The sequence below is a fragment of the Capsicum annuum genome, chromosome 10, assembly GCF_002878395.1.
Source record: "Capsicum annuum cultivar UCD-10X-F1 chromosome 10, UCD10Xv1.1, whole genome shotgun sequence".
NCBI lineage: Eukaryota > Viridiplantae > Streptophyta > Magnoliopsida > Solanales > Solanaceae > Capsicum > Capsicum annuum.
In genome coordinates, this window is record NC_061120.1 from 194,910,744 (window position 1) to 194,935,318 (window position 24,575).

The 24,575-nt window shown below is 36.0% G+C and overlaps 1 protein-coding gene and 1 non-coding gene across 2 annotated transcripts in view; both read right to left on the reverse strand.

The window, feature by feature from the left end:
- Nucleotides 1-5,642: 5,642 nt before the first annotated feature.
- LOC124888297 lies at nt 5,643-5,749 on the reverse strand. Its single transcript, XR_007046425.1, has one exon. It is a non-coding gene; the product is annotated as a small nucleolar RNA R71 (small nucleolar RNA).
- Nucleotides 5,750-12,404: 6,655 nt separating this feature from the next.
- The window catches only part of LOC124887859, a 15,013-nt gene continuing 2,842 nt past the window's right edge, over nt 12,405-24,575 (reverse strand). The window contains exons 4-5 of the mRNA XM_047397778.1: nt 20,866-20,964; nt 12,405-12,530 (exon numbers count right to left, since the gene is read on the reverse strand). Coding sequence (XP_047253734.1) covers nt 12,405-12,530; nt 20,866-20,964 — 225 coding nt within the window. The remainder of the gene's footprint in view (nt 12,531-20,865; nt 20,965-24,575) is intronic.

Here is a 24,575-nt window from a genome sequence, read left to right on the forward strand (position 1 = left end):
TTGTGGCCTTAAGCACCGTTGTTGCTACCAAAGGATAGCGTCGGTTTGTGTAAAAACTTGGTATTAGATCCTAAGGTTTTAAAGTATCTTACATTGTCTGAAATCCACATTGAGTAGAGTCTTGTCCATGGGTGTAAAGCGCACCACTCTTATGAAGAAAAGGCTATGACATATTATTAGGAAAGTCTCTCTTCTTTCAGCGTTTATGTCGTGTGAAAGATCATGAGCTCTACTGAATTTCTCTTTCTAAATCATCCTTTATTCTGCTTACAGACAATGACTCCCAGAAGAAACAATGGAATAAAAGATGAGGGGTCAACCTGCACCACCACCTGTTCAGGAAGATCCCCTAAACGACCATGTTCCTTACACTAAGTTCAGGGTTGCTTTCACAGTTTTGGCTCATTCAGTGGTTGCTCAAAATAAACAACAGGCTATGGATCTATCCAATCCAATGTTGAATATAGTTGCAGTCAGGATTCGAGACTTCACTCGAATTAATCCCCTTTTGTTTTCTAGATCCAAGTCTGAGGAGGATCCGTAAGAGTTCCTGGATGGGGTGCAGAAAGTGACTGACATCATGGATGTCACTTCTAATAAGAGTGCAGACTTGGCTGCATACCAGTTGTAGGGAGTATCTCACACTTGATTTAAGTAGTGGAAGGAGGATAGAGGTGTTGAGGTAGGGCCTATAAAGTGGGAAGAGTTTGCAATGACTTTCTTAGATAGGTTCTTTCCACTAGAGTTAAGGTAAACAAAGGTTTAGGAGTTCATAAATTTAAACCAGGGTAATATGAGTGTGAAGGCGTACTCGCTCAAGTTCACTCAGTTGGCGAGGTATGCTCTAACTATGGTGGCCGACTCTAGGTCCAAGATGAGTAAGTTCGTATCTGATGTATCAGATAGTGTGTTCAAGAAGTATAGGACTACTATATTGATTAAGGAGATAGACATGTCCAGACTTATAGTTCATGATCAGCAGATTGAGGAGAACCTTTAGGAAAAAGAGAGAGAGAATAAGAGGTCCAGAATAGGTAGTTTCAACTTTTCTCAACCAAGGTTGGAAGGCAATAACCGTTCCCAGTTCTACCAGAAATTTTTAGCCCCAGCTCTATCTTCAGCTAGTGTGCCAGTGCCTAAGTCCAAGCAGGACAGTCGAGATGGAACGTCAGACTCTAGGTCCTAGGGTAATGTCAATAGTGGTCACACAAATCTATTTTCCAAGAAATGTAATAAGAATTATCGAGGTAAATATAGATCAGGCAGTGATGTGTGTTTTAGATGTGGCAAACCAGGCCCAGGATCAAGGATTGCCTGAGAGTTGGCCAGAAGGGAAAAGACATTCGTCATCAGGGTCAGCCCAACTTTTCATCATCCTCTATAGGTTGCCTGACTCGGTAGGGTACCACTTTCAGTGCCCCAAAATATATTGTATGCTCTCCAGACTTGGCATTATGAAAGTTCTTCTGATGCGGTTATGGGTATGTTACAAGTCTTCTATCTTCATGTATATGCATTGTTAGTCCCGAAGCTTCACTTTTCTTTGTGACTCCTTATATAGATATAGACTTCGGTGTCAATACAAAAATATTAGCAGGTCCTTTCTCAGTTTCTACCCTAGTAGGTAAATCTATTGTAGCCAGACGGGTATCAGAAATTGCCCTATTACTGTGTTTCGGAAAGTTACTTCAGTTGATCTTATGGAGTTAGAGATGATTGATTTTGATGTCATTCTCAGCATGGATTAGCTCCACTCATGTTATGCCTCAGTTGATTACAGAAATAGAATTGTCTAGTTCTAATATCCTAATGAGCCAGTCATTGAATGGAGGGATAGTACTTTAGTGCTTAAGGGTCAGCTAGTTTTCTATCTTAAGGCAAGAAAGATGATATTTATGGGGTGTATGTACCATCTTATCCAAGTTAAAGACTCAAATTCTGAAACTCAAAGTCTTGAAGAAGTATCAGTAGTAAGGGAATTTTTGAATGTTTTTCCTGAAGATCTTCTCAGAATTTCTCCCAAAAGACTTCGGAATAGATCTCCTTCTAGATACCCATCCTATCTCAATTCAACCTTACAAAATGGCTCTAAATGCGCTTAAGAAATTAAAAGAACAGTTGAAGGATCTCTTAGATAAGGGCTTCATCAAGCCCAGTGTTTCCCCATGGGGTTCTCCAGTACTATTCATAAGCAAGAAAGATGATTCTCTCAAAATGTGCATCGACTATCATCAGTTAAAAAAAGCAACCATAAAAAACAAGTATCCTCATACTAGAATTGATGACTTATTTGACCAACTACAAGGTCTAAGTTATTTCTCTAAGATATACCTCAGATTTGATTATCATCAGCTTGGAGTCAGAGAATGTGATATTTCAAAGACAGCCTTCGAAACTCGATATGGTCAGTTCGAATTCCTAGTTATGTATTTTGGACTAATGAATGCCCTTGCGGCTTTCATGGACTTGATGAACAGGGCGTTCAAGCAGTACTTGCACATGTTTGTCATAATCTTTATTAATGATATCCTTGTCTATTCCCGTAGTGAGAATGATCATGCAAAACATCTCAGAGTTGTATTGTAGACCCTTAGGGATCGTCAGCTATTCGCTAAGTTTAGTAAGTATGAATTCTGGTTAAGATTAGTAGATTTTCTTCATCACATAGTTTTCGGTGATGGCATTCGAGTTGATCCTCAATAGACCAAAGTTGTGAAAAAGCTGGCCTAGACTTATCTCTCCATCAGACATCAGGAGTTTCTTAGATTTAACAGGTTACTACAGATGGTTTGTTGAAGGGTTTTCTTCTATTACTTTCCCTGTGTCGAGGCTAGCCTAGAAGAAGGTTAAATTTCAGTGGTTAAATTGTTGTGAGAAGAGTTTTTAGGAGATGAAGACTCAACTCACTTCTGCTCCAGTCTTTACTTTGCTAAATAGCATAGATGGGTTCGTAATGTATTGTGATGCTTCTAGAGTTGGTATTGGTAGTGTATTAATATAGAGAGGTAAGGTCATATCCTATGCCTCTAGATAGCTTAAACCCATAAAAGGAATTATCTAGCCCATGATCTTGATTTGACAGTTGTTGTCTTCACCTTAAGGATTTAGTGGCATTACCTTTATGGGGTTCATGTTGATCTATTCACGAATCAAGACCCGTGCACCTGAAAGTGTTGATGGTGTAGAAGTAGATCATTGTGCCGCGAATCGTGAACCTGATACTATAAAGGGTGTAGAAGTGGAGCATTATTGATGTGTGAGCAATTGCTAACACATTTAAGACCTTTAACCAAGAATAATTGCGAAGTCTTAGATAACTTTTGTCGTTTTTGATTTGTTTATGTCTGATTTTACAGTTTAAGCTGATGGGATAGAGAACCAAGAAGAATGGAAGCAAAGAAGTTAAAATCTGGAGAAATCTGAAGAGAAGTTTGGCTGACGACATCTGTGATAAGTCGTCAGCCCTATGATAGGCTATCACAGTTATCGTCAGACTTAACCAGAGATTTGGCATGAGTTGAAGCCTATGATGACATCTGGTGATATGACGTCAAAAGTATGATACACCGTCATGAATGTCGTCATCCTTAACTAGAGAATGGGAGTTGAAGAAAAGTTGTGACGACATTTATGATAAGTCGTCAACCCAGTGATAAGGCGTCAGGAGCACCGTCAGACTTAGGCAGAACTCGAAAGCTGAGATGAAGTTTTGATGACATTGGTGACAAGCCGTCAAACTCTTAATACGTCGTCATCATCGTCGTCAACCTTAGGCAGCAAGAGCCAAAATTCCAGAGGAGCTGACGACATCAGTGATAAGTCATCAGACTCCTGACAAGTTGTCACAGATGTTGTCGTCTATTCCGAGAAAAAGCTGCAACTTTAATTTTATTTCCTTATTTAGGTTAAACTATTCAAAAGCTTTGTTTTAGGGTTTTCGGAGGCATTCATTCATCATCATCATTATTCTAAAGAGAGTTCGATACTTTGAGTCTTGGAGAATATTTTTCGATATTTCTTTCTCTATCTTTTTGGATTTGAACAATACAACTATTTTGGGGATTTTCCTTTGTGATCTAATCTACGATTCACTAATTATTATTTATCTCTGTAAGTTAATCTTTTCAATTATGAATTCAATTATGTGTTTCATTCTTTGCATCATGAGTGTCTAAACTTCATTAACCTGAATTATGGGATCTAGGGTTAGGTCATGATGATGTGCTAAACACTCAAGATCTAATAGATGTCAGGATTTCTTGATAATTCTAAGATTTTAATTAACGTCTGTTGGTTGCAAACAGTAGACACACCTACTTTGATTTGCTTGAGAAAGAAATCATATACAGTAGGAAGTGAATTATCAATAGGGACTCGAAAATACTTCGTTTAATAATCAGCGTTGTAACAAGGCTGATTAACCTAAGGTAAAATCTGGGCAGTGAATAACGATTTTCTAAGTCCAAGAGGATTAGGAAATTAGACGCTTAAATAGGTCGAGAAACATTTGAGCATATCATCAATAAAGATAGCTTGTTATCCTAACCACCGTGAGAATCTTGAGTCACCTTTAGCATCTGTCATGTACCGTAAGCCATAGTGAATATAATTTTGATTATTTCATAAAATCTTGATTACAAACATCAAAATTAAAGTGACAAACAGTTATTTGTGAAACTTCAACCCCCATTTCAGGAAATGTTAAACTATCAATGAATTAAATCGCAAAAGACTTGAGTTCACACCATATTCCCTGTAGGATTCAACCCCAACCTTGTTGGGTTTTATATTGACAACGATCACTTACACCCATTCAAGATTGTAGTTTGAACGTTATAAAAAACTAGCACCATTGTTGGGGAATACGGTTGCAAACTGAAAGTTATGTGCTCTAATTGACTGTTAGTTAGGTTTCCTAGATTTACATTTATTTGTTGTTTTTATTTATTGCAGGTTCCTTGGTGTTTATGCCAAAAATAAGAAGTTTCAGAGAACCGTTATTACCAATTAATTCGGAACCTCAGCTGATTGGGAGAATGACAGAACAGCAAGAGGCTGATAGACTGGCAGCCTTGGCCAAGGCTTAGGTGAACATATAAAACTAGGTTCAATAAGTACTTCACTTGAACCTTGATGATGAAGACTTGGGTGATGAGGAATTACTGAATCCTCAAAACCCAAGCTGAGCTGAGCGAATTGCTGCACCAGTGCAGGGAAATTTTAACAGAAATCGTCCAGTCAGAAGAAGGTATGGTCAGCAGCCTGTCCATTATGAGGTTGATGATGATGACGAAGGAATGGATGGAGTAGGTGTAACGGGTGCTATCATTCCTCCACCGTTGGCACCTGGTGCAAAATTCAGCATAACAAGTACTATGATTCAACTCCTGAATCTGAAGGGGTTGTTTGGAGGCTTGCCTAGTGATGATCTGAATATGCACTTGGTGAACTTTATCACCATTTGTAAATCATTTGATAATTCGGGAGTGATCCAGAATGCGATCCAATTGAGATTGTTTCCATTATCTCTGTCTGGGGAGGCAACAATGTGGTTAAATGAGCTGGAGCCCGATTCTATAACCAACTGGAGATAGTTGAAAGAGGCGTTTCTAGAACAGTTCTTTCCACCCTCCAGGAGGGTACAGTTTAGGGACGAAATTAGTAACTTTAGGCAACTCCCAATTGAAGTATTGGATGAAACTTGGGAGAGATTCAAGAAGAAGATGGCACAATGTCCGAACCATAACATGATGGACTTTCACTTAATGGAGACTTTGTACAGATCTTTTAAATCTGTGACAAATCTAATTGAAGATAATGTTGCAGGTGGTTCGTTCATTGACCTTTCTTTTTAAGATGCTTCAGACATGCTGAATAGAATGACCAAACAAAGTCGAGTTTTGCATACCAGGGATTTTGTGGTAGCTAGCCCAAATATTTCTAGTGATATAACTGTGGAGCAGCGCAGAAGGTATGAGGAGCGAGACCAAGACATGGCCCACTTAAAGACTCAGATGGACTTGCTGACCATGCACTTGCTGTCAGGCAAAACTGAAATGGTTAAGGCTGTGGAATCTCAGTGCACTGTTGCTATTGATGCAGATGAGAAGCCAAATTATGTTAATAATCAGGCGGTTTCCAAGGCAATAGCCAAGGGAATCAAGGTCGGAACTTTTATGACAAGCCTAATTATAAAGATAAGGAGCAAGGAAACTAGAGAAGCAATAATGATAGGAGTAGTTTGTATATTCCTCCTGGAAGTCGGGTTGTTGCACCAACTAGATCTAGCAAGATGTCCATGGAGAACATGATGAAAAATTGTTGAAGGGAGTTGAGGCTACCAACTCGGGGGTAACCACTATGAAGAGTGAATTCTCTACCCTGAGTCAGTTGGTTAGTTCACACTCTACTTCTATTAAGCAGTTAGGGCAGTAGATGAGCCAACTTTCCGCAATACTTAACCAAAGAAAAATTGGTACTTTACCTAGTGATGCAGTTTAGAATCCGCAAAATGATGGCTCATGTATGGAGATTACCACTAGTAGTGGTAAGATCTTACCTGGCCCTTCTGTGGGCAAATCTGTAGATGGTGAGGTGGTTGTTGATGAATTCGAAGGAAGCAAACTAGTGGAGTCTGAGAAGCTGGATAGTTCTGTTGATGTTTTAGAAAAGGAATAAAAGAAAGAAGAGGAAGTGGTGTTGAAATCTATCCCTAGACCACCGCCTCCCTTTCCTCAACGATTGGAGAAGAAGGCTAATGATGCCAAATTCAGCAAATTCATGGCAATGCTTAAGCAATTGACAATAAATATGCCTTTAGTTGAAGCACTTGAGCAAATGCCAGGATATGGAAAATTCATGAAGGACTTTATGACTAAGAAACGAACGGTGAGCTGGGAATTGGAGGCAGATCTCCACCTTTGTAGCGCTATTTGTATAAGGACCTTAGTACAGAAGAAGCCATACCCAGGTGCAGTCACTATTCCCTACACAATTGGGACTATAGAATTCACTAAAGCACTATATAATCTGGGAGAAAGCATTAATTTGATGCCACTGACTATTTATAGAAAGTTGGGTCTGGGAAATCCTACACCCACCAATATGAGACTCGTGATGGCAGATAGGTCAGTAAAGCGACCTGTTGGCATTCTGTATAATGTGTTGGTGAAGGTGTCCAACTTTATATTCCCTGTAAACTTCGTCATTCTGGATTACGAGGTGGACTTCGAGGTGCCTATAATCTTGGGTTGACCTTTCCTCGCAACCGAAAGTGTGCTGATTGATTTAAGAGCAAATGAGCTCTTATTCAAGATGAACGATAAAGTTGTACAATTTGATGTGGGCAAATCAATGAAGCAGTATGAATAAATGAGTGTGTTCTCAATAGTTGATATGTATTATGAGGACGAACAGGAGGTGCCCATAGCAGAGCAACTTATTATCGAACCTTTAGCTGCGGTCATGATGAATTATGATAGTGAAGGCATTGGGGACTATGAAGAGACCGTTTATGACTTAACAGGCATGGGTTCATATCCTTATGCTCCTAAAAAGCTAGACCTTGACCTGGCTAATCGACCAATGCCACCAGCCAAGCCATCTATTGAGGAGCCTCTGGTGTTGGAATTGAAGGAATTGCCTTAGCACTTATAGTATGTGTTTCTGGGGAATGGGAACACGCAACATGTTATTATTGCAGTTGATTTGGGTGAACAACAGGTGAATGCACTTATTTTAGTACTTCAGAGGCACAAGAGCGCTATAGGGTAGACTATCGCAGATATTATTGGCATTCCCCCGGGAATCTGTACGCATAAAATTCAGCTTGAGGAGGATTGTATTCCAACCATAGAGCATCAGCGTCGTCTTAATCCACCAATGTAAGAGGTGGTTAAGAAGGAGATTATTAAGTAGTTGGATGCAGGAGTAGTTTACCCTATTTCTGACAGCAAGTGGGTGAGTCCAGTTCAATGTGTACCCAAAAAAGGGGGTATGACAGTGGTTTCCAATAAAAAGAATGAGTTGATTCCCCTTAGGTCTGTAACTGGGTGGAGAGTTTGCATGGACTACCACAAGCTAAATTCTTGGACTCTAAAAGACCACTTTTCGATGCCCTTTATGGACTAAATACTTGATCGATTAGCTAGCAGGGGGTGGTATTACTTCTTGGATAGTTATTCTGGATACAACCAAATATGTATTGCTCCTGAAGATCAGGAGAAGACGATATTCACATGCCCATATGGCACATTTGCAGTTAAAAAGATGCCATTTGGGCTATGTAATGCACCCGTCACTTTTCAACGATGTATGATATCTATCTTCTCTGACATGGTGGAGGACACCATAGAGGTATTCATGGATGATTTCTCCATGATGGGTGATTCATTTGAGATGTGTTTGGTAAATCTGAATGTATCCTTGCAAAGATATATTGAATTTAATTTGGTGCTTAACTTGGAAAAATGCCATTTCATGGTCAAGGAGGGCATCGTTATTGGCCATAAAATTTCCGAAAAGGGGATAGAAATTGATCGAGCAAAGGTGGAAGTTATTGAGAAACTACCACCTCCTATTTCAGTGAAAGGAGTGCGTAGTTTTATTGGACATGCTGTCTTTTATCGGAGATTTATAAAAGACTTCTCAAAGATTGCAAATCCACTTTGCAAACTTTTGGATAATGAGGTGAAATTTTCCTTCGATGATGAGTGCTTGAAGGCATTTCAATGACTTAAAAAGAAGCTGATTGAGACCCCTATTGTTATTGCACCTGACTGGATAAAACCATTTGAGATCACGTGTGATGCAAGTGGTGTTGCCCTTGGAGCTGTATTGGGGTAAAAGAGGGACAAACTGTTTCATCCGATATATTACACCCGCAAAGCACTGAATGGAGCGCAAAGAATTACACCATCACTTAACAGGAACTTTTAGTTGTAGTGTATGCTTTCGAAAAGTTTAGAGCTTATCTGTTTGGGACCAAAGTAATGGTCCACTCCGACCATGCTGCCTTGAGGTATTTGATGGCTAAGAAGGATGCTAAACCAAGCCTGATTAGATGGGTATTGCTGCTACAAGAATTTGACTTTGAGGTAAAGGATAGGAAAGGTTGTGAAAACCAACTTGCAGATCATCTGTCTAGAATGGAAGGTAAACAGGAAAGTAGTGATGAAATAAAGATAAATGATGCATTCCCTGATGAGGAGATACTAGCTGCCGCTATGGAAAAATTGCCTTGGTATGCGGATTATGCAAATTATGTTATGAGTGAGGTCATCCCAGAAAACCTTTCCTTCCATCAAAGGAAAAAGTTCTGGCATGATGTGACACATTATTTCTGGGATGAGTTGTATATTTTTTGGCGATGTGCAGACAATATTATAAGGAGATACGTGCCAGAAATGGATGTAGTGTGCATATTGGAAGCATGTCATGCTTCCCCAGTAGGGGGTCACCACGCAGGTGAATGAACGGCTAGAAAGGTGTTGCATAGTGGCTATTATTGGCTAACATTGTTCAAGGATACCCACAAGTTTGTGCTGAAATATGAACAATTCCAGAGGCAGGGGTCAATCTCTAAAAGACATGAGATGCCCTTGACTAAGATGCTTGAAGTGGAATTATTTGATGTCTAGGGCATTGATTTCATGGGTCCTTTTGTGGGCTTGTACGAGATAAAGTATATTTTATTTTATGTTGACTACGTCTCAAAATGGGTCAAAGCTGTGGCCTTGTCTGATAATGAAGGGAAGAGGGTTGTTGTTTTTCTTAAGAAGAACATCTTCTCTCGCTTTGGAGTACCATATACTATCATAAGCAATGAAGGATCTCATTTTTGCAACAAAATATTTTGACCATCTTTGGCAAAATATGGGGTAAAACAGCACAGAGTGTCTACTCCATACTACCCATAAACCAGTGGGCAAGTGGAAGTATTAAATCGTGAGATTAAAGCCATCCTATCCAAAATGGTGAATAATAGCCGAAAAGATTGGTCTCAAAAGCTCGATGATTCCTTGTGGGCATATTGGACTGCTTTCAAGAGACCCATTGGCATGTCACCATTTCAGCTGGTCTATGGAAAAACTTGCCACCTACCAATAGAGCTGGAGCACAAGTCCTTATGGGTCACTCAAAAGGTTGAATCTGAATTGGAAGAAAGCAGCAGAGCTGAGACTGGGGCAATTGAATGAGATGGATGAATTTTGTCTCAGGGCCTATGAACGAGCAGATTTGTATAAATAAAAGATGAAAGAGTACCATGATTGGAGAATAGAGAAACGAGAATTCCAAAAGGGTGACTTGGTTCTTATGTTCAATTCCAGACTCAAATTGTTCCTAGGTAAGCTGAAAGCTAAGTGGTCAAGCCCTTTTAAAGTTAGTCAAGTCCACTCATCTGGAGTAGTGGAACTCGAAAATGAAGATGGCAGTACCTTCAAGGTAAATGGTCAATGTGTCAAACTTTACATTGGCCCGAAAGAATCAGTGAAAAGTATCACCATTATCTGTCTCGATGAAGTTTGAAGTAGTCGAGATACCTGAGTCGTGCCGCGACGTTAAATCAGGCGCTATATGAAAGACAACCCATGACCCCTGAGATTGATCCATTCTAGGTATACTCTAACCCTTAGTTTAGTTTTGCTTTGATTTTGAGTTGAAGGTGTAGGGTAGTCTGTTGTTGTAACATATTTTGTGGTAACTAGGAGAAATACAAGTACAAGAAAGCAGTTGACATGTTTTTGATTGATTTTTAAACACCTTTCTAATGTTTTGTTTGCAAAGACTGTGTGAATTATATTTACTTGTGACCATTGTAAATCTTGTTGTGGCATTAGTTCTAGCTGCTTGATGATCATTGCTGAATAATTGCATGAGCTAGATAAGTAGTGGCCTACAATATACTTGCGTGCCATGTGTGTGTGAGAAATTACTTAATTCCCTCTGTATGCTAAAGCCAGAACTTGCCTGGTTAGTCTTACAATGGTTAAAGGATAGGGGTTAGGAAAGAATCATAGATTGTTTTGTTGATTAATCCACTTCTAGCCTAAATATCTTTCCCTATGTGCATCATATCCCTGTTTTGAGCCTAATTAGCCTATTTCTTTCTTATGACACCTTTCACCTTCCCATTTATACCATAATGAACCTGTTTTGGCCCTGGTTCTCCTTGGATACTGTGCACCTTGACCTAGGCAAATAGCCTAAGTTGAGGGTGTCTATCATAGGGGTGCATGGTGTAATATGCGTATGAAGAAGGGTAGAATAAAGAAAAAAGAATAAAAGTTGGGTGCTATTCTAAAAAAAAAGGCACCCAACTTGAATATGTGCGATTAATAAAAAAGAAAACGAAAAAGAGGTTAATAAGTGAGCCCCAAGAGAGTAGTGTAGTGTCAAGGAGGCATAGTTACTCTAAATGTCCTTGAATATCATACCAGCCCCAACCTACATTATAAGCCTAAAAAAAGTCCTATAGTGATCCTAGCTGGACTATCTGAAGGTTTTGGTAATGAAAATAAGGGCAAGCCTATGGTACTTGGCATACATTGATTGGAACTTCATTTTGAGAGAGAGAGTCTTTTGATGATCATCACATTTACATTTTTGGTTTATTATATGCGAGGAGGGGGATTTCTTTATTGTAAGGGCATACTGTATTGTTGCTAGCTACTTGCTTGTTTAGATAGTGCAGCATTGGTATATGAATGGTTGCTGTGGCTAATATTGATGCCATCGCTTGAGTCCTTTGTGTTACATTATTGTTCTCTAATGACATACACAGTTGGTTTTAATTGGATTGACCTTGGAGGTGGTAACTATGTTTTGAGCTTAAAAAAGAAAATTAGCTAGTGAATGTGCTATGTATTCTCTTAGTTGGGCTGAGTTGCTTGAGGACAAGCAATTGTTTTAAGTTGAGGGTGTTGATGTGTGAGCAATTTCTAACACATTTAAGACCTTTAACCAAGAATAATTGCGAAGTCTTAAGCAACTTTTGTCGTTTTTTATTTGTTTATGTCTGATTTTACAGTTTAAGCTTATGGGATAAAGAACCAATAAGAATGAAAGCAAAGAAGTTGAAATTTGGATGAATCTGAAGAGAAGTTTGGATGACGATACTTATGATAAGTTGTCAGCCCTGTGATAGGCTATCACAGTTGTCGTCAGACTTAACCAGAGATTTGGCATGAGTTGAATCCTGTGACGACATCTGGTGATATGACATCAAAAGTGTGATACACCGTCATGAATTTCATCATCCTTAACCAGAGAATAGGAGTTGAAGAGAAGTTGTGATGACATTTATGATAAGTCGTCAGCCCGGTGATAAGGCGTCAGGAGCACTGTCAGACTTAGGCAGAACTTGGAAGCTGAGATAAAGTTTTGACGACATTGGTGACAAGCCATCAAACTCTTGATATGTCATCATCGTCGTCGTCAACCTTAGGCAACAAGAGCCAAAATTGCAGAGGAGCTGACGGCATCAGTGATAAGTCATCAGACTCCTGACAAGCTGTCACGGATGTCGTCGTCTATTCTAAGAAAAAGCTGCAATTTTAATTTTATTTCCTTATTTAGGTTAAACTATTTAAAAGCTTTGTTTTAGGGTTTTCGGAGGCATTCATTCATCATCATTATTATTCTAAAGAGAGTTCGATACTTTGAGTCTTAGAGAATATTTTTCGGTATTTCTTTCTCTATCTTTTTGGATTCGAACAATACAACTATTTTGGGGATTTTCCTTTGTGATCTAATCTACGATTCACTAATTATTATTCTTCTCTATAAGTTAATCTTCTCAATTATGAATTCAATTATGTGTTTCGTTCTTTGCATCATGAGTGGTTAAACTCCATTAACCTGAATTATGAGATCTAGGGTTAGGTCATGATGATGTGCTAAACACTCAAGATTTAATAGGTGTTAGGATTTCTTGATAATTCTGAGATTTTAATTAACGTCTGTTGGTTGCAAATAGTAGACACACCTACTTTGATTTTCTTGAGAAAGAAATCATATACAGTAGGAAGTGAATTATCAATAGGGACTCGGAAATACTTCGTTTAATAATCAGTGTTGTAACAAGGTTGATTAACCTGAGGTAAAATCTGGGCAGTGAATAGCGATTTCCTAAGTCCGAGAGTATTAGGAAATTAGACGGTTAAATAGGTCGAGAGACATTTGAGCATATCATCGATAAAGATAGCTTGTTATCCTAATCACCGTGAGAATCTTGAGTCACCTTTAGCATCTGTCATGTACCGTAAGTCCTAGTGAACATAATTCTGGTTATTTCATAAAATCTTGATTACAAACATCGAAATTAAAGTGACTTATAATTATTTGTGAAACTTCAACCCCCATTTCAGAAAACGTTAAACTATCAGTGAATTAAATTGCAAACAACTTGAGTTCACACCATATTCCATGTGGGATTCGACCCCAACCTAGTTGAGTTTTATATTGACAATGATCGCTTACACCCATTCAAGAGTGTAGTTTGAGCGTTATCAGTTGTGCCACACATCGTGATCATAAAAGTGTAGGTGGTGTAAAAGTTGAAGGTTGTTCTACAAATCTAACGAGATTTTGTTACTATTTTTTTTGTGTGAATAAGAACACCAATACGTCCATTTGTGCAAAAGAGAGAAACCCTTGATGAAATTAGGAACGAAGTAAATAAAAGATTGATTGCATTTTTCATTCTTAAATTATTGATAAATCTACTTTTGATTTTTTTCATCTTTATAAATTAATGAAATATCATATTAATTTAATTTGACAAACATGCCAGTGTAATATTATAATTAAGAGTCATTCATACAAACCTGTATGTAAATTTATTTATTAAAAAGTTTATTCTAATAATATTTATTTTTATTTTACAATATTATCTGCTACAAAATGTGAATTGTGATATGTATATGCAATACATGTACAAATAAGCTAGTACTATAGATTATTAAATTTGAATTGGATAATCTTATTTTCTTATTTTCTTTTCCACTTTCTTGATTATCTGAATGAGTAGACGATGCTAATAGTTCAAATAACCTCTTTCTTGGCCTCCCCCCCTCTCCACTTTCAATTCTCTCCTTCTTACCTTATGTTGACCCATAATCCACCATTTGAGAATTGTTGTCATGCATCACGACTTGTGTATGATGATGTTTCTCTTCATAAGTCACAATTAACATCATAGGATCATCCATAGCCCTCTCCATATGCTTCTTCGATGGACATTCAGAAACACCGGTATACTTGTAATAGGACTTGAATTAAAGAAAAAACACGAATTGGTTTTTATATTTGGATTGATCCATTCATTGTACGTGATATACATAAAAGTTAGTGGTTTTACTTGATGGTGAGTTGTAATTGTCGTGGGTATGATGATCCCTTAATCGTACTCTGACCATACTTCCTCTATGAACACTCATCTTCTAGTATATCAGCAATTTCTGGACTTATCACATTCTTAGGAAAAACTTTCTTGTTTGAAATAAAAAAAATATAAAAATAAATAAATCAAAAATGATTGATGACATATAATAATTAATTAGGGGTGATATATTAAAATTATGGCTAAAGAAGTTGAAGCAGACATGTCATCAATATTTATTTTACTTTTTTTAAAATTAAATATTATTAATTTTTTTATATGTAAATGATTTATAATAATTAATTATGGGTGATACAACAAAATTACGATTGAAGCTGCTGAAGCAGACAACACAAGCAGACATGTTGACCTCATGCTAGTTTCAGCTGGTTAACTCCCTCTTATTATATATAGTAATTAATTAAAATTTAAATTTTCATTTTATAATATTACTTACTACAAAATGTGGTATACATGTACAACACACGAGTTGAAAAATTAGTATATTACAAATAATTAAATTTAAATTAAACTTTGTCACTGTTCTTTCTTTTCTCGTGAGTGGGAAGAATCCTAACAATATGAATTGCGTGACTTTAATCAAACCAGAATTGGACTTTGTCATTGTTTTTTTTCTTTTCATGTGAGTTGAAAGAACACCAACAACGGGTGTTGCTTGGCTATACTCAGCAAATAGAGAAAATTCTTAATTAATGAAGTGTGAACATCTCTTGAACTGTTAAACTTCATATTTTTTTATTTCAAATAAAAAAAAAACTTTTAAGTAATTTTTATTTATAATAATTATAAAAAATTTCAAAATTGAATGTCATAAGCGTATTAATAACTAATTACTATAATAGGCAAGAAAATCAAAATAAATTACACTATTAATATTGAGAGGTTTGAGAGTGTTAGATTGTAAAATTTTGGTTATCTTGATTGGGTATCTTGGATATGAAAAAAAAATTGATACAAAATTCCAATTGAGCTCTATATTGCCACAAATTTGAATTAATCGGCGGACTCCGATGCAAGCACCAAAAAGCCCTAGGTTACTTTTCCTCGATTCTAAGCCTTGGATATGAAAAATTCTTGGTAGGGAGTGGCGCTATCCCTAATAAGCTCCAACCAACACAAATCTAAATTAGTTGGCGGATTCCAAAACAAGTACCAAAAAAATAGTTTTTTTCTTTCAATTTTTCAAAATTATTATATATTCAAAAATGAAAAAAACAACTCATCAAGTTGTCACATGGCCAAATAACATAGGATATCTAGGTTGTCTCAATTTTCAGCCCTAGTATTAAAAATCCTTGGAGCGCTACCGCCAAATAGGTTCTACGAAGGAGATATTCAAATTAATCGCCGACTCCAATACAGGTACTGAAAAAAACTAGGTTATTTTTACTTTGAATTTTTAAAAATTATTATTATTTTCAATTATTAAATTATACATCCAAAAATGAAAAAAAATGCAACTCATCATATTGCCCTTTCATACATACCCGCGAAACCAAAATAAATAAATAAATTCAGGTAATTTTTTTTCTTAATCATTATTTGATTTCTTAATTTGAATCCCTTGATTAATATAATAATATTGCATAAACCTTACAAATCTTCCCTTTTTATCAAAAATAAATCGTATAAAGCTTTGAATTTTAAGATCTATTTTTTATTTTAATTTTTGCAATTTTTTATGTGTGTTTGTCTGTAGATCTCCCAAAAGTATTTTTTCCACATATTTTGAATATTCATATTTAGAATTTTTGGGTTTTGAGCTGCGGAGGTTTTTTCTGGGATTTAGTTTAGATTTTTTTTTTGCATGTGAGGAGTTGTTTGTTTCTTTTGGCGATTAAGTACCTATATATATTTTTTTAGTTAATTGTTTGTTGATTTTTTTATTTGTACTTGTGGGAGTTTTTGTGTGGTTGTGTTTTGGAATGAGGGATGTGGAGAAACTCGTAAATATTGATGGTGTTGAATAAGAGGAGTTATGCATTGAGAAGGGGAAATTTAGAACTTTAGATGGTGTGGAATTGGATAGTTTTGCACCAGAACTTGTACTCTGGTAAGGAGTGATGAAATGATGGAAATTGAGAGGCCAGAAAATATTGATGATTCCAAGTGTGATGATGGTACTAAAAGACAGAGATATGTGTTGAGAAGGAGAAAGGTAGGACTTTAGATGGTATAGAACAAGAATTAGCTATAAATCATGTCAAGAACTGTGCACCTGATACTTATATCATGAATATAAGTGATGGAATGATGGAAATTGACAAGCCAGTAAATGTTGTTGGTTATTTAAAGTGTGTTAATTGTACTAAACTTGAGGAGTTATGCCTTTTGAAGGAGAATTTTAAAACTTCAGATGGTACAGAATTGAATTGTTATGTCAAGGATTGTGCACCGAAAATCTGTATTATAGTAAGGAGTGATAAAATGATTGAAATTGAGAATCCAAAAAATATTAATGATACGAAGGATGATAGACAATGGGTTGTAAAAGATGCGGCTGAACATGAAGAAATGTGTATTAAGAAGCAGAAAGTTGAAAGTTTAGATGGGGTAGAATTAGATTGTTGTGCAATTGATCAAGTCAAGACCCGTGCACCTAAAAGTGTTGATGGTGTGGGAGTAAAGCATTGTCCCACAAATCATGAACCTGATACTATAGAGGGTGTAGAAGTGGAGCATTGTGCCACACATCATAAACATAAAAGTGTAGGTGATGTAAAAGTTGAAGGTTGCTCCACAAATCTAACAAGATTTTATCTCTTTTTCTTTTTTTGTGTGAGTAAGAAGAACATCAATAACGTCTATTGGTGCTAAAAAGAGAAACCCTTAATGAAATTGGAAATGAAGTAAATAAAATATTGATTGCATTTTTCGTTATTAAATTATTGATAAATCTACTTTTGATCTTTTTCATCTTCATAAATTAATGAAATATCATTTTAATTTAATTTGACAAATATTTCACCATATTATAATACTTAATAGTCATTCATACAAACCTATATGTAAATTTATTTTATTAAAAAGTTTATTTTAAATAATATTTACTTTTATTTTATTATCTACTACAAAATGTGAATTTTGATATGTACGTGCACCACATGTACTAATAAGGTAGTACTATAGATTATTAATTATGAATTGGATAGTCTTATTTTATTTTCCACTTTCTTGGCTATCCGAACGAGTTGAAACTAGACATGCTTATCATTCTAATAACTTCTTTCTTGTCCCCCCCCCCCCCCCCCCCCAATTTCAATTTACTCCTTCTTTCCTTATGCTAATTCAAAATCCACCATTTGAGAATTATTCTCTTGCATCGCGACTTGTGTATGATGATTCTCCTCTTCATAAGTCACGATTTAAATCATAGGATCATCCATATCCCTCTCCACGTGTTTCTTTGCTGGACATTCAGGCACACCAGTACACTTGTAATAGGCCCTGAATTAAAGAAAACACAAATTAATTTTTATATTTGGTCTGATCTGTTCATCGTATGTGATATATACCAAAGTTAGTGATTGTAGTTGATGGTACGTTGTAACTATTGTGAGTATGTTCAACCCTTAATCGTCTTCTGGTCATACTTCCTCCATGAACACTAATCTGCTGGGATATCAACAATTTTTGAACTTATCACCGGAGTTCTTAGCACTTTCCTAGGAAATACTTTCTTGTTTGAAACAAAAAAGAACATAAAAATAAATAAATTAAAAATGTCTGATGACTTATAATTATTAATTAGGGGTAATATAGAAAATTACGGTTGAAGCAGCTGAAACAGACATGTCATAAATGTCTATTTTACTTTTTTTTTTAAAATTTAAATATTATTAATTTTCTAATACGTAAATGATTTATAATAATTAATTATGGTGATACAGTAAGATTAGAATTGAAGCAGCTGAAGCAGACATGTTGATTTCATGCCTATTTCAGTAGGTTAACTCCCTCTTATTATATATAGTAATTTATTAAAATTAAAAAATTTATTTTTTAATATTATTTACCACGAAGTATGGAATAAACATGCAACATATGTGTTAAAAAATTAGTATACTAAAAATAATCAAATTTAAATCAACATGTGTGAACAAAAAAATGAATAGGTATTTTTTACGGAAAGACACCAAGATAAAGGATACAATTTGAATAGGCACCTTTTAGGATTGAATGGTTAAACTGTTTTGCGGAGAAATTTTGACTTTTGAAGGAGAGTTGCCACTTAATTTTAAAAAGGAATTAAGAAACCTTTATAAATACTTTAAACGATTCAAAATAGAAAAACCGTTTTAAGTCAGAGATTCTAGATAAGCGGTTCTTATTAATGTTTTAGGAAGGTGTTAGACACCTAAAACGTCCACTAACTTGCGGTTATCCGATCTGTTTGAATACATTCTTTTGATTAACTTTGGAAAATCAATTTGTTGAAAAAAATAGTTGATTAAGGAAAAAGTTTTTGCAAAATCAGTTTTTTAGTGACTTAGTTAGGGATTTACCTAGATTCGCAATAAGTACTAAACAAGTAAACAAAAGGAAAAGGGGAAAAGGGAGAAATAGTGATTTAGGCTTTTGGGCCCAAACCGTCGTCCCTGTCCTATTCTAGTTTTCGAGCCTTTGGCTCGAGTATTGCTTCACCTGTATTAAATACAACTTTGGCTTCGTGGCCCAAATAAATAAAGAAATAAGACAACAAAGAAATGAATACATAAAGACAACAATAAATAACTAAGCAAATAAAGGAGACTTCTAAGTCTCTTAGCCGCTTCGACTATGGGACTTTAATCCGTGCTTCTTCCTTGAACTCCTTGCATCCGTGCACTATGAGATTATCTACTTAGGCCTTATCTCGGGCTTGACTCAATGCGACGGGCCTCAATGACCCATTATGAAATGCAAAGGGAAAGAGTCCATTTGGACTCCCAAGTAGGTTCATACAAAGAAAACAATGAAGTATAAAGAATTAATACTGTGTTAAAATAAGCAAGGACATAACAAAGAAACATGTATCAAACGCACATAAAGAGACATCAATGGAAAATTCAAAGAAACTTTATTTTGATTAAAATACTTCTCACGCTACTAATTTAAAGAGAGGCTAAGAAGAGCCGCGACAATTAACTTTAATCAGCCAAGACAAAACATTTGTTCCCCCTATGAACATTAGCAAAATAACCAATCCCTTATTTTGTCTAAATTCCAATTGATAAAGTAGCATATAGTCAAATCCTTTACATTTAACGCCTTAGCTTAAGCCATACTTAACCAAATAAAATATCTAAATATCATTTAAAGATCAATGGAGCACCAAAATTGGGAACTATAATGACAAAATGCATCACCACTTCTACCATATTAGGTCAAGAAAGGTGTAGTTCTAGCTTCAATCGATTACGCAGAAAACTCCACAAATTTATTAGAGATAACATTCACAACAAATGGAACGAACAAACTCCTAAATAAAATGTTAACCTTAACTCAAAAGAACTACTTACAGAGAAAACCAATTCTAAATGATGACATTTAGATTTTAGCATATTTTCATAGAATTGGGATGACACAGCGAATCAGGTAATGATCAAACATGAGTAGTATTTCTATAGATAAAGAGATTTACACAAAGTTTCTGGATGAATAAAGTTATCTGCAGATAGAACTGTCTAAAAATCCGAACTTTACTCAAAGTAGATGCTCTCGGGGTTATGAAGGCTCAAAAATAAGAAACAACACAAACATTACTTACTCTTTTCATAACTAAAATTATTAATACATTAATTGAAACCTATGAGGAACTTAGTACAATAGCCAGAAAAAAAAAACCCCGTTTTGTTAAAAGAAAAATCTAAATGTTAAGCTAAAGTATGGCTTATGCCTTAGTTTATATGAACATGAATGGTGTATAAGCCATACTTAACCAAAAAATGACTTGGGTAAGAACGATCACATAACCACTTCAAAGCACATAGTTCAAGAACCTTTATATAGTACTATAAATCAGAAAGATTCTAGAACAATAATCAAAGAGTGCAATTTTGTGAGTCAATGGTCTGTATTAATCACCCCTTTTTAGTCATATATGAGAGGGTGTAAACAAATAGTAAGAATCTTGCTAACACTACAACGTATGGATGACCATATTCAAACAAACAATAGAGATATTCAACGAACTTTTTATATTCAAATAAATATCATAAACAAAACTAAACCAGACACAAGATTATGTTCAAATAATTCATACAGAACTTTAGCAGAAAAATTGAACGCAACAATAGAACGACTGAGATGGGCAGTGAGATATCGCAACAATATAATTATTTTTCATGTTATCGCATCAAAATCCTACAACCGCTGAGGCCTTCTACAACACATAACCTCAACACACAACAATATCAAAACGCCACTAAGACTATAGAGATGATGAAAAAAATTATAAAGAAAAGAAAAGGAAGAGGTATTACCTGTTGCAGGGCAGCAAAATGGGAACCCGAGCTATCAGTAGAACCGCTACCGCTAGGAGATGATGTTGTCGACTCTGGAATTTCCAGTTGATCGACCAGCTTCCAAAGAGAAAAAGTAGATGAGAAGATTTTCACAAAAAAAAAAAACTTTTGTTTTCAGGACCCAACAAAATTTTCGAACCCCAATTTTGGACTCTAGAATTCTCTGGCTCCCGAAAGAGAAAGATAGAACTAAAAAAAAATTCACCCTAATTTCTCGAAACAATTTCCCAAACCCTAGAATTTCCCATTTTCTCCCTCAAAAATTTTTCTCCCTCTTCCTTTTTGGACCCAAAATCTCTACACCTCTAATTTCCAAACCTCAGAATTTTTTTGACCCCTCCCATAAGAGAAGAAAAAGACCCAGACGAGAAGAAAAAGCCCCCCAAAATAGTGAACCCTAGGGCCTTTATATAGAAGGCCAATTGGGGGTGATTTTTGAAATTCAAAAAATAAGATATTTTGGAATTTTGAAATTCGATCCCCCTCCAGCTCCGTTTTTGTCCTCAATTCGCACCAATTTGGGTTTGGTGGACCAATAGCATTGGGGAAAAATGAATTCTCCCCCACGCCCAATGAAAAATAGCCAAATATATACTAGATTCGTATCATTGTCCCAAAATTCACGGATTTGAACGTTGGACGAGCCAACTAAGCAATATTCTAGAACCTTCTCATCATTTCTTCGAATAAAATCTACGTGGGATGCGCGTGATGCACGTGAACCTCAGATTGAGGTCGGGTTGAAACTGGTCAGGATTAAAATCGGGTCATAGATGTTGTTCGCATGGTGACGGGTTTGGATCGGGTCTTTGGGTGGATGAGATAGTCGTTGTTTGGTGAAAACATTGATGTTGAAAGCTATCAATGTGGAAATTATTGGTGTTATCGATGTTTTTGGTTGTTGAATCATTGATGATATTGAGGGTTATGTTGGTGTTGTTTGGGATTTGTTCTTGTCCTGTTGTTATCATGTGTGTGCTGTGATTGAAGAAGGAAACAAAAGATGGGCCGGGTATTGTTTAATTGGATTGGGTTGGGGGTTATTAATTGAGTTGGGTCAATGTTGGGGGCCTGGTCTATTGGGCCTATTAATGGGATTAAATTAATTGGTTCAAGATTGGAGTTATTTAATAGATAACCCCAATTGAATTAAGAATTAGCTGAATCCGTTTAAATTTTAGCCAAATCGAAAATCAATTAGCCAATTTGCATTGCAATTAAGGCCAATTTGATTTTAATTATAGCCAAATTTAATAGATTGGCCATATTAAACCAAAATTCGATACAAATTGATGCCTCACTTAATCCCAAGTTTCTCGATTCGATAAAATCAAGCACATATTTATCCAAATAAATTATTTTTCAGAATAAGTTATATTTAAATCAAGATTTTGATCATTACATTTATTTTCAAAGATCATCCTTAATTAAAATTCAATATTGATGAAAATGTTCATTTAAATGACATCATTTATACAATCTCATATATGTAAATACGAAAATATATAATTATCACTTAAATAACAAATTTAGCCCAAATACATATTTTAAAATGCATTTATTTGGAAAAAATAATTGTTGCAATTTTATTTGAAAATCGAAGAAACTCGAGATTAAACATAGTTGTGGAGGGAAAAAATTAGGTGTCAACAACTGCTCCCTCCCTTTGGGTAGGATGGATGCAAGTAATCCTGAGTAAAGGGAGGTTGACGTTCCTAATTTTTTTTCGACCACAAATTTGTATCTAAGAGAGGTTGGTTTTCCATACGAGTTTCATGAAGTTATGGCCGAACCTCGGTATAAGGTTTCCTACATATCTCATGTTACATGAGAATTTAGCCACTTGTAGTTCATAAACCTTGATGTTAAGCGTGATTTTCAAAAAAAATTCACAAGTTATCTCGATTTTAGAGTTTTTGATAAAATCAAGAAACTGGGGAATAGAGGGGCTAGGGGGGAGGTTGGAATTTAGTCGAGTTTTCTACATAGATCCCAGCCTACATATCCCCGAGACTCAAGGAATCAGACTACTTATAGTTTGACTCAATCGGTAGAAAAGATAGTCTTTTATTTCAGACAATCTTTGGCTTAAGATGGGTGACAATTAATCGAGTTGCAGAAAAGAGGCTTGTAACCTCTTAACCATGAATGTGGAGATCTTCACATCCATAGGTAAGAACTTACCCGGACATAATTTCCAAAACTCTAAGTGTATTGCCACCCGAATTTGAAAGAAAAAGAAAAAGAAAGTTCCCCTCAGTATGAGTTAACAAACATCGCAGAGGTAAAGGTGAGACCAAAATATCCCAAAATATCCACATGCCTTCTAATAGAGGAGTGGTTAGATGGTGGTGGTGATCATTTAGCTCGCGTCTAGAGAGTTTGACATTACTTTCCAGACTATGTCCCGTTTTGCTGCTGAGAAAGAGTTCCACGTTGTGTTGCGTCCTTTTTGGAGTCAGCCGCACCTATGGTTTTGATTTGAGATTTTCATCCTTTCGGATGCTCTCACCAATTTCTCAAGCAAAAAGTGTTAGTACTAACATAATTCATGAAAGATGTAGGTAGTCTTTTACCATATCTCCGTGTGAGTTGTGGCCTGAAAAGCAGAGTCATCTCTTCATGGTACCTATTTGGAATGAAATAACTGAAAACAACAAACACAACAACCCTCTTGGTTGTTGTATAATTATGACATTTGTCAGTTGAGTCTGTCTTCAAAGTGGGGTGGCCTTTTGGACACCGTTGATACTTTATGCAGAACAGTCTCTACAACTGTGTAATCTTGTGCTGGAGTGGCAACCCTTTTGGTTACCTATATCACTTGTTGTATGTGGAATGATAACCTCTCCGGTTACAGCCGATGATCGATTTATAAATTTTCCTTAAATTATCAATCTTTGGATAATCCTGCGTATTATTTGATATTGGATACGAGGTGACTTACAAATATCCTTTGAATTTCTAGCTTTTAGGTAATCCTACACGTTATCCGACTTTGGATAAGAGATGTCTTATAGATATCCCTCCAATCGCTAGCTTTCAGGTGTTCCTGCACATCATCTGACCTTGGATACAAGATGACTTATAGATAATCTCTCAAATTGTTAGTCTTTGGGTATTCCTGTAAATAATTGATCTTGGATATGACGCGGCTTATAGAGAACCCTTGGACGTATCAATTTGATAATCTTGCATATTCTCCGGTAAGAATTTAGTGGCGACTTATGGATAACCTTTGAACTATCAATTTTTGCGCGATCTTGCACACTATCCGGTTAGGATGTTGTTGTGGCTTACGGATGACCTACAGGCTATCAACTCATAGGTGATCTTGCACACTATCCTATTTTAAATAATATGACTTATAGATAATCCTTTAAATTGTCAATTTCCAGGAAACCTTATATATCATTCATCCTTAGACAACGACTTAAAGGCTTCCCTTCAAATCGTGTACCCTTGATGCATTTATATGCTGATTCATGAAATGATGAGATATCCTTGACACCAGTGTTTCTGTCTAGCGTGTCAACAGATATTTAATTCCTTCTACGGCGATGGTATGAGATGGCCTTTGCAGAAATGATATATAATGGCCCTTGGGGCGATGATATGCAATATCCCTTGTGGCGATGATATGCAATAACCATTATGGCGATGATATG